Source organism: Trifolium pratense, linkage group LG1 (genome assembly GCF_020283565.1).
Source record: "Trifolium pratense cultivar HEN17-A07 linkage group LG1, ARS_RC_1.1, whole genome shotgun sequence".
In the NCBI taxonomy this organism is placed as follows: domain Eukaryota; kingdom Viridiplantae; phylum Streptophyta; class Magnoliopsida; order Fabales; family Fabaceae; genus Trifolium; species Trifolium pratense.
Window position 1 is genome coordinate 12778792 of NC_060059.1, and position 11601 is coordinate 12790392.

General features: G+C 32.3%; 1 protein-coding gene across 1 annotated transcript; it reads left to right on the top strand.

Annotated features, from left to right (window-relative positions):
• Positions 1 to 1437: 1437 nt before the first annotated feature.
• LOC123892228 (kinesin-like protein KIN-14I) lies at positions 1438 to 8134 on the top strand. The gene is made up of 17 exons (XM_045942056.1): positions 1438 to 1728; positions 1835 to 1992; positions 2600 to 2743; positions 2875 to 3153; positions 3452 to 3523; positions 3638 to 3709; positions 3977 to 4093; positions 4250 to 4427; positions 4522 to 4695; positions 4924 to 5030; positions 5137 to 5315; positions 5430 to 5591; positions 5844 to 6097; positions 6189 to 6352; positions 6488 to 6610; positions 6875 to 7281; positions 7576 to 8134. The coding sequence occupies exons 1-17, from the start codon at positions 1614 to 1616 to the stop codon at positions 7691 to 7693; spliced, it is 2823 nt and encodes a 940-aa protein (XP_045798012.1). The 5' UTR covers positions 1438 to 1613; the 3' UTR covers positions 7694 to 8134.
• The last annotated feature ends 3467 nt before the right edge of the window (positions 8135 to 11601 follow it).

Here is an 11601-nt window from a genome sequence, read left to right on the forward strand (position 1 = left end):
GCAAGTCATTCAATTCCAGGCTAAACAACTCGGTTACATAATTGCATTGGGATTGGTACATGTGAAATGGTGAAGAGAGAAAATGAATAGAGAGAAGTAGATGAGAAATGGAGAAATCAGAAATTATCTTGCTTGAAACATAGGAGAAATATAGACGAGGGTTAATGCATGAATTTAACATAATTTTATTATTATTTTAATTAGCACTTAATATGAAACGAGATACAAACAAACAAGTATAAGTTGAGGAATCCCGGGGTAAGCTTTGCACAGTAGAGCTACAAAACCACCTTAGTCTTGATATAAATCTTTCCTATATCTGACTTAGGCGTCATCGTTTGAATGAGAAAATAATAGATCTCTTCCGGCTTAACTAGATGTCTAAAGTTGTGAAAATGCTACAATGTTAAACTTTTTGAGGGAGAGCTTTGCGTCTATCTGATTTAAAAGATTAATCTATATAGTTGCATGTAGAAGATACTAAGGGTTCGTTTGACCCAACTTTTTTTAGAGCTTATGCAAACAACTTATACAATATAAATTAAGTTTTATGCAAACATCTTATAAGTTCATACTAGTGAAAATTATAATTTTATAAGCTATTTTATCATAAACTACCTTGATAAACTTATAATAATATATAAAAATTGTATAAGTTGTTTGCATAAACTCTAAAAAAAGCTAGGTCAAACGAGCCCTTAATTATAATTTTTGTTTTTGACTCTCTTGTATTGTACTCCCTCCGTCCCAAAATATAAGGAAAAATTGGTCAAAAAAAGTTAATGTATTTGGTTAAAAATTTGGACTAAATACATTAACTTTTGATGACAAATTTTCCCTTATATTTTGACACGGATGAAGTATTATTTTGTGGTTGCCGTAGCACACCTTGTGCTTGTGCTAAGGTAGCATTTTTAATACAATTTTGGCTTCAAAAAATCCTTCTTTTAACAAAAACACTTTTAAGATAACCACATCAAGAATGATTATTTTGATTCTGATCACAATCTTCATAGTAACACTACAAATGCTTATGGGTTTGAAGCGTTATAAAAGAATTACGAAATATTTCCGTGAGCATAGTTTAATTTGGAGAGACATCGTATATAATATGCAGAATCAAAATTTGAATCTTAATATTCCCCCATTTATTCAATTTAAAAAGTGAAATTTTAGCCATTACATTATTTGACATAAAAGTAAACTATGAAATAATTAATTTTATAGTTTCATCCTTTAAATAAAAAAGTAATTATAGATTTTAATAAAACATATTTAGAAATTAAAGTAAGAAATATTTTAATTGTAAACCACTCGGTGAGTGTGCGAGAGGATCGGAAGCAGGTTCGGTGCAGCTTTTTCACGTCAATATTTAGAATTTAGAAACAACAAAACTGGAGGGAGAAAAATAACAACCGAGGGAAAAAGAAACTCAGAAACAGAGAAAGAAAGAAAGAAAAAAACTCAAAACCCTTTTTCTTTCTTTCTACAATTCCTTTTCCTTTCTCCTCTTTTTCATTAAAGAAACAAACAAAGACTCTCTCAGAATTTCTCAATTTCTGCTCATTTTTTCTCATTCTCATGAGCATTTGTTGATTGGTAGCTAGCTAGTAATGGCGACAAAGCCATTATCAATTCTATCTGTTGTTGAAGATGTCATTCAAAAAAATAGAAGCCAATTCGATGACATCGATTTCACTTCAAATATTAGAAAATCTGAAGAAGCTTGTAATAAATAAATATATCTCATTTCTTCAATTCATTTATGTGTTTTGAGATATTTTCATTTCATTGCATTTTTGAAAACATGTGTTTGTTGTTGTTGTTGTTGTAGCATCAAGAAGGAACGAAGCAGCTATGTGGCTGCAAAATATAGTTGGAGGAAAAGAATTGTTGGATGAACCTTCTGAAGAAGCTTTCAGGATTGCATTGCGTAGTGGCATTATCCTTTGCAACGCTCTCAACAAAGTTCAACCTGGTGCTGTACCCAATGTACATATCACTATTCTTGTTAGTTATCGTCAATGTAGCACCGACACTTCAGATACCGACACATACTGGTGTTGGGAATTGGGATACCGACATACTCTCTATAGTCCTTATTATATCCACACACATCAATCATTCAATGAACCTAAAAACAATTTTACTTTTTTTGTGTTACCTCTTTGGTTCCGAGGGAAAGAGGCCGGTAATCCAGAGTTCGACCATGAGGTAAGTAAACTCTGGACAAAAATTGTTCCCACCAGGAATCGAACTCGGGTTCTCCTGAATGATCCGTCCTAAGGGGAGCTCATTAACTACTTGAGCTCAATGTCGTTAAAAAGCAAAAAAATTAATATAATAAGGACTAGAGGGAGTATTCGATTACGTTTATTTGCACAAATTCTCAAATTATTATGCTGACCATGTGTTTGTGTCGTGTCTGGTATCAATGTATGCGTCAGTAAGCCACTAGGTTTGGTTTAGTGGTGAGGGGTTTGTGTATTACGCTATAGGTCCTGGGTTCGATCCCCAACTCATTGTAAACAAAAAAAAAAAGTGTCGGTTATCATAATCATTAGTCTCTAAATGACAATCATTGTGTATGTAATGTTAGGTAGTTGAAGCCCCAAGTGACATTGATAACATTCCTGATGGGGCAGCACTATCTGTTTATCAATACTTTGAAAATGTAAGGAATTTTCTAGTAACTATGGAGGAGATGGGGCTTCCAACATTTGATGCTTCTGATTTGGAACAGGTACTTTGAAATTGAAATAATAGCTTAAGTGTGAAAGAGTTCATTTGGTATTTTGAAATCAATACAACTTATTTTATCATTATTGCAATATAATTTGGTTCTGCTTTAACATATTTTATTTAACTTTTAAGGGAGGGAAATCATCAAGGATAGTGAATTGTGTTTTAGCACTTAAATCGTATAGTGAATGGAAACTAGAAGGCAAAAATGGATTGTGGAAATATGGCGGGAGTCCAAAACCACAACCTACCATTGCAAAAATATTTGTGAGGAAAAACTCAATACCATTCATGAAGTCTTTGTCTAGAGGAACTGCTTCGTTGGGCGACAAAGATGGTTCGCCGAGTGAACACTCTTCAAGCATTGAGACTGTACTTAATGATGCTGTACTTAATGATGGCAGTGAAGAGGTAATTAGTTACTGATAATATTTGATTTAGTCTACATATTTTGTGCAATGTTTCAAAAATTTAATATCAAACCGAATCGGGCTGTTCAACTGATTGAACTGTGAACTGACAATGTTTACTGCGTTCAGTTATTTGAGCATTTCAATTCAATTGCAGTTTCATCTCGGTACTAACGGTTTAAAATGGTTGAACCATGATCCGTAATTCTCGCCAGTTCGAAGTCTGGTTCGGTTTCTAAAACATTAGTTGTGAGGGAGTATATACCTGTCTGAATAACTTTTTGGATTGCTATCTGTAGGGTTCTATTCCTTCCTTGTATTCACTAGTTCGTGAAATTTTGCATGATAAGAAGCAAGAAGAAATTCCATTTGTAAGAGTTATTTCTTATCCTTAACACACTAAATATGTTTTGCATAGAACTTTTCAGATGAGTTCTTTTTTTAAATTTCCTCTTCACAGAAGAGCTAATTATGCCTTTTGTCAGATAGTAGAATCTCTGCTTAACAAAGTCATGGAAGAGTTTGAAAGTCGTGCGATCACAGTACAACAAGAAACGGTGTGTCAACCTCATATCATATCAGTGTGAAAACTGTTCTAAACAAATTTTTCTTATGTGTGCTATGCATGTATGCATACATATATACACCCAAAATTTGATCTACAAGTCTTGCTGAATTTCATGATAATTTTTATGATGGCAGTCTAAAACACCTCGAGAGATTTTTCAATATACTTTGGTTCACAATTTCTGCAAGCCAATGTGTTCATTAATTTTTAGTATTAAATTGATTTCTAATTTGGTTTGATCCATTATTAATTTAAGATGGAAGAAATTGAAGATGTAGAAATCAAACAAAAGCAAAATGATGATGTGAAGTACCATGACGATGAAAAGTCAAGTATGCAAAACATAATTCAAAGGCAACATGAAAACATCCAGGTAACACATCCACGTTCAGTAATATATGCAATGACTCAAGTTGCACACTGCATGAGTGTAGGATGAGATGTTGGTGTATGAGGACCTAACTAAAGCATTAGATTAATTCAGGAATGTAAAAGATAAAGTGACGAATTTGATATTGAAAATCTTCAGGAATTGAAAATGATTGTTAATCAAACAAAAGCAGGAATGCACTGTCTACGTGAGAAATACAAGGAGGATTTCATTTGTCTAGGTAGTCATCTGTATAGCCTATCTACTTCTGCTTCAAGATATCAGAAAGTTCTGGAAGAAAACCGCAAATTATACAATCAGATGCAGGACTTGAAAGGTAAAACTCAATTGGTTATCAGAGTCTGATAATAATTTTCTTCCTTAGTTTTCTGAATGAGACTAAATGGTCAAACTTTTGTATATGTTGGTAGGTAATATTAGAGTGTACTGTAGAGTTCGCCCCTTAATAGGACAACAAAACAGTTGTGGCGTTGTCGGTAGTGTAGAGGAAGAAAGTATTTCACTCGTAACGTCTTCTAAGAATGGAAAAGAGGTGAAGAAAACATTTACTTTTAACAAAGTGTTTGGTCCTTCTGCAACTCAAGGTTGGTTTTTCTGTTGTCCTTTCAGTTCTAAGGTTACTTTGTGTTGCCAAATATTCTACATAGAATGTAACATACGACTAAAATGATCAACAATTTATAATCTTATGGATGTTTTTACCATTTCATTAAGTCTATGCATAACAACGCCTATAATTTCAGCGGAGTTTGACTCTTATACTCCTTGTGTTTGCTTCATGGATGATTGATGCTCTTTATGTGTACATCCAGGGGAGGTTTTCTCAGATACACAACCTCTGATTCGTTCGGTTTTGGATGGATTCAATGTTTGTATATTTGCCTACGGCCAGACAGGGTCAGGAAAAACACACACTATGGTAAGACTAAGAGAATCAGACAACAATGTATCCCTTTCTTTGGTTTCACTCTCAAAATTGCTAGAATTGTTATAACTACTTTAGTGAATCTATTGTGTTGATGTAGTCTGGACCAGACAATATTACTGAGGAAACAGTTGGTGTCAACTACCGTGCTTTGAGGGATCTTTTCTGTCTCTTAGAACAAAGGAAAGACACCATTCACTATGATATCTCTGTCCAGATGCTTGAGATATACAATGAGCAAGTTAGAGACCTACTAATGACAGACGCTTCTAACAAAAGATATCCTTTTTCTAATTCATCTTCAGTTCTACACCACTAACTAATTGTTTTTCTATTTACCATTTTGAATTAATGATTCTCTTGCTCCTGGTTGTGATCCTTTAACACGCATACATTAGAAATTCGCAACAGTTCCCATAATGGTATTAACGTGCCAGATGCAAACCTTGTTCCTGTTTCATCCACTGCTGATGTCTTAAATTTGATGAGCTTGGGACAAAAGAATCGAGCAGTTGGTTCTACTGCCATGAATGATCGGAGTAGTCGTTCTCATAGGTGCGTGCAGATCAAGTTCATCTCTTAAATTCTTCAACCTTACAGCACTGATTTGTTTTTTTAACAGTACAATCAAGCTAATCAATGAAATGTTCGGTGAAATGTAATTGATTGTTTGTCCATACGTAGTCATTAACAGAAAAGTTAGTATCCTATTGGGATAGGCTATGAAATACTTTCGTCTCTTGTTAATCATGTACGTTTTCCATAATATTTATTAATCGGTACTAGCTTGTGATGTGCTAATTGCAGCTGCTTGACAGTTCATGTTCAAGGAAGAGAGCTTTCATCAGGAAATGGTCTTCGTGGATGTATCCACCTAGTTGATTTGGCAGGAAGTGAGAGGGTTGATAAATCTGAGGTGACAGGAGATAGGCTAAAGGAGGCTCAACATATTAACAAGTCGCTTTCCGCTTTAGGAGATGTAATTTCTGCCCTCGCCCAAAAGCAATCACATGTTCCTTACCGAAACAGTAAACTTACTCAATTACTTCAGGACTCTCTTGGTATGTTCTTATCCTTTTCTCTTGGTATTGTTTCCTATATTAGCTATTATGTAGATGATTCTCTCTATATGTATTTGCATATACTTATCAGGAGGCCAAGCAAAGACACTCATGTTTGTTCATATTAGCCCGGAGCCTGAAGCTCTTGGAGAAACAATTAGTACACTGAAGTTTGCCGAAAGAGTTTCAACTATTGAACTTGGTGCAGCACGAGCTAATAAAGAGAGCGGCGAAGTGAAAGAGCTGAAGGAACAGGTTCTTACTTCCTACCTTATTTTTTTTTTTTTTTTGGGATTTCCTACCTTATTTTTTGTGTAATTAACTGTGAGTGCCTATATCTGCAAATCATGCATTTTTGTTGTTGAGTGTATCTACTGCCTTCTTTTCCAGATTGCTAGTCTAAAGGCAACCATAGCGAGGATGAAGGATGGAGAGTTGGAGCACTTTAAACAGCCTTCAAATAGAATTACCAGAGGCCGTAAGTTACCAAGAGATGATTGTAGTAGCATTGAGGTAACATGACTAAAAATGAGTCCAAGAGATGATTTTGTATAGCTAACTTTTTCAACCAAATATGCATTTTCTTTTCTTTCAAAAACTTAGTCCTTAATATTTTGTTTACAAGTTGGTTTGGACATGCCTAAATTTTGAAAGTTACTACTACCAAATACTAATAATGGACATCTCAAGAAGTATCATATACAGAAGAATGAGCTGATAATACATGATTTTGTCAATGGCAACACATATATTCATAAAGAAGATATGGTTTTATAGGACCCTAAAAAGGATTCATCAAAGCTAAAAAGTCGAAGCCTTGATATCGGAGACATATATTGGAATTCACCTCCATGGCCAGATCCACATGGTGGGGTAAATGGAAATGAGGATGATAAGGAATCGATTTCTTGTGGAAGTATGTATAGGGATGATAGCTTAACAACTGATGATAGCTTCTCAGTACAGGGGGACACAGAAAGCAAACAATCGTCTTCTCCATTGTGGATGGCCACCACCGCATCCACAAATGATTCTGATGAGTTTGAGTTTGCAACTAGTGTATGTTCAGAACCAGACATGAATTGGCAATCCCATTCACCAAAAGCAACCGCCGTTTCCAGTTTATCAGTGTCTAGACCAAAGAGATCAGTTCATGTCAGACAAGGGAAGAACTTAGAAACCAGGTATTAGTTGGTACATTTCATGTAGCTTATGTTCTTTTCAAGGATCATATTATTAGCATTTAATTCACATATACCATAGTGTAAGGATTTTTGACACTGTCAATCAATCATAATCGTCAGATCATTACACATGTTTGACTTTAAATATAACTAATTCTAAAGTCACAAATATCGATGGTTGTGACTTATTGATAGTGTAAAACTTTTTACATTGACAAAGTTTCAAAATTAAACTCAGTATTATCTACTAACTAACTTGTATTCCATTACCTATAACTTTTCAATGTGAATAAGGACTACGATCCCATCGATGCTTTCTTCATCACCAAGAAAACATTCCACCTTAGCTAGCCAACCAAGAAAGCATTCAGGTTCAATTGATGCTAAAAGAAGAAGTGGAAATGCCAAATGAGAAAGCTACTCTAAGGGACAAACTTCCTATTTTGTTGCCCCATTTATGTATTTATAATTTAGTTGTAAAGAGAAATGATAGAGTTTTTAATTTTTTAACATTAGAGGGACATAGGAATCTGTATATAGGGATCTAATTTTTGTACAAAAAATAGAAAAGAAATCCCAACCTATATTTTTAGTGCATGTGTTGCACTAGATGAAGAAAAATGAAGGGTGTGGATCAAAGAAGAGGACACAAAAGAAAAGAAGGCCATAATGCTGTCTTTGTGCTTCCCATCTACTTATTGTCTCTTCTTTTCAGCATTACCATCAGTTTGTGGGAAGTTATATGAAAAACAATCATGTAAGTATGTAAAACACTAATTTTAGAATTGGTTTCCGACTTTCCGGATGTTGAAACATCCATTTATTATGCTTCTTTTATATCATTCAGATTCAAGTTAACCAAATTATATAAAAGCAGCTATGTTTTTTAACCTGAATAGGTGTTTGAAGACCACAAAATTGTTGAGCGTAGAAACAACATTATTATTATTATGGCAAATGCTAAATAGTGCCCCGGGGCACTCTTTAAGTCCTTAAATAGTAAGTTTCTTATAGAATTTTTCTCGGAATGCGTAAAGTCAACGCATTGGAAATTGTAGTGTTTAACTTTTTGAATAAAAAGTTTCTTTAAATAGAATGCTTAAAGAGTGCTCCCGGGGCACTCGTTAGCAAAGACCCTATTATTATTTCCACCGTAACATTGTTTTCCACACATTGCCAAAAAAGGGGAAATCACAGAAGAGATGTTGTAGATTTTCTTCTATTTCATGTCATGCCTACCTAGACACAATAATAATGGGTTAAGAGTTAAGTCTCGCCTAGCCAAATAATTTTTTTTTTTTTTTACGAATAGCCAAATAATCTTTTTTTTTTACGAAATAAACGATATTCATTCATTCAAATTAACAGAGTACATCAACCGAAATCATTACATATTCAAATTCGTTAAAAACTAAAAAGGATGAATCTGCGAAAGTTCACAACACTCAAGTTAATAGCAAAAAACGACTCAATGTCTACAAAATGACAAAGTCTACAATTGATATAATAAAATTCAAGTGTCCGGAATAGTCATGTCACCGGATATGCAGCGTTGACGACTCTAAAATCATTGAATCTGCTCTGAATTTGAATTGAAACAAAACTGCAAATTTAAACAAAACAAACATCGTACAAAGACAAGACAAACACCGTACGAAGACAGGATAACAAACAACTCCGCACAAAGGCGGAACAAAGGAAGAAATCACAAAGAAAAAACTCAAATGAAACCTAAAATTATGTGTAAATTACTTATTGAATCGAAAAAGAAATAAAAAAAATTCTGCGACAAACATCAATTGACAAAATCTCCGGGCAATTGCACACCCACCACACTACAAAAAAACCTCAATTTATAAAGAGAAATAAAAAGTTTTGGGTTATATATATTTTTTGTTCTTATAGTTTTCCAGAATTTTGCTTTTAGTCCCTAAACATTTTTTTCGCACTTTTTTGTCTCTGAAAAATTTTATATCACAACTTTTGGTCCCTACTTTTAATCAAACTCTTGTATACTTTCACATTTTTTAATGGTTTTTTGTATTCATGTTTATAATATTATAAGAACATCTCCAATAAAAATTTAGAATATTTTAACATAAAATGAATTATTTATGAATTTTTATGTGCGAAAAACTAAAAAATTCATATTTAATTCATCTCTTATTAAAAAAAATTTAAACTTTTGCAAGAGAGATTCATATAATGTATTAAACATGACTGGAAAAAAAAAATTAAAATTTCGAATGATATGCACAAGTTGAATGAAAAGTAGAGACCAAAAATCATGACAAGAAATACTTCAAGGACTAAAAAGTGCGAAAAAAAATTTTAGACACTAAAAGCAAAATTCTGAAAAATTATAGGGACCAAAAATATATTTAACCCTTTTAGTTAAATACTTAGTCCCTAAATATTTAACCGAAAAGTTTTTATTGGTAGATTTTGACCCTCAATAAGTTATTCGTAGAAAAATCCATCAAAAACCCGTCAGAAATGAAATAAAAAAAACAAAGGTACACTTATCGGTGGAATTTAAATTTGTAATATTTTTCCACCAATAAATACGCGTATAAAAAAATAAAATACACTTGGTTGCGGAATATTACGTCAATAAATACAAAAACTGTCATTTTTACATTCTGTCGGTTTATTTCTGCCAATAAGTTGCCAGATTTCTTTTGGACAACTATGTGACGGATTTTTCCGTCAATAAATTTACTGGCATGTTATTAATTGGCAGATTTATTCCACCAATAAATTTTAACTTATTGGTGGTTTTTGATCTATTTTTTGGTCTCTCCAGTTTGGTTGTATGAGTTTTTAATAGTTTCACATTTCATCTATAAAAAAAATTGTTTGAATTACAAATTTAAAGGGAATTCATGAAGTATTTTGTTAAGTTATAAATATAAGAAACTCCTATCAAATATCATTTAAAATTTTATAATTGAGGGACTAATGCTAAAAGAGCTAAGTTTTATATCTTTAAGTATATATAAGTTTTATTTATTTTTTTGTCTAGTAACCTAGTGACTTGAAAATCCACCTTAAAGATGAATAAGTGTAGTGTCTGAGGTTCAAACTTCAATACACATACATTGCGATATCACTGCCAACTAAGCCAAGTTCACGGGGACGAGTTTGAATTTCTTTAAAGACCGTAAAATAACTATTAGTGTCACTTTAACTAAAAATATTATTCCTCAATTTTTTAAAATAGTTTAGAATTTAAGAATTTGACATTACTTATATTCTATAAAACATTTTTTTTACACCCTAAAATGTGAACTCAAAATGATTCTTATACTTTCAAAATTTACAAATCTATCCATATATGTGATAAAATTTGCATATTATTCCCTACTTTTTTCAAAATGTGGTCCTTAAAATGAAAAAATATACACTTTTTTTTGGTACATAAATATAAATTTTTTCAATTGTCTAATGACTAGACTAATATACTTCATACTATAAAAGAAAAGTATAAAATTTAAAGTTCGAATTCAAATGTTAATCTATTCAATAATATTTCTAATAGCACAACTAATTACTTTTATAGGTAAATTCTAATATGGACCACTTCATCAAGTGGTCCATGGTGGACCAATCACGAATAACATTATAATGAATACGAATTTTACAAAATTCATCGTTGAATTGAAAGTTTATATCATATATGTCATCCATAGAAAAATTGAAAATCATTTGATATGTTATTGAGACACATCAAGATTAACGGTTTATTAAATAACGTAAATCTTGATGGTTCTCAATAACACATCCAATGATTTTCAAAAAAATTTAAAAAATTTATGGATGATTTATACGATATAAACTTTCAATCCAATAATAAATTTTGTAAAATTCATATTCAGTATATTACTTGTTCACGATGGACCACTTGTAAAAGTGGTCCGTAGCATTAACCTACTTTTATAGGACTTAAAATATTTTTAAGAGAATAGTTTAATTGAAAAATCAGCATAAGTTGCTTGAAAGCAAATGACAGGCAATAGAATTTGTGAAAGAAAAGAAAAAAGGGCAATAGATATGGTTGCTTTACAGCTGTCATATGGGCTACCACCAACACGTGGCCACGCAAGCATGTCACTTTGATGATAGATACGGATTTTATTTTATTTTTCTATAAAAACATTAAATAGGTGTTGTTTAATTTGTCCGACGAATATTTTAAAAAAATTAAATTTTTATAATTTTTTATAATAGATAATTAAAAATATTTGTAATTAAAACAGTGCATCGACATGTGTTCAATAATCTAAAATAAAATTTTAAAAAATAAAGGGAGTAATTGAT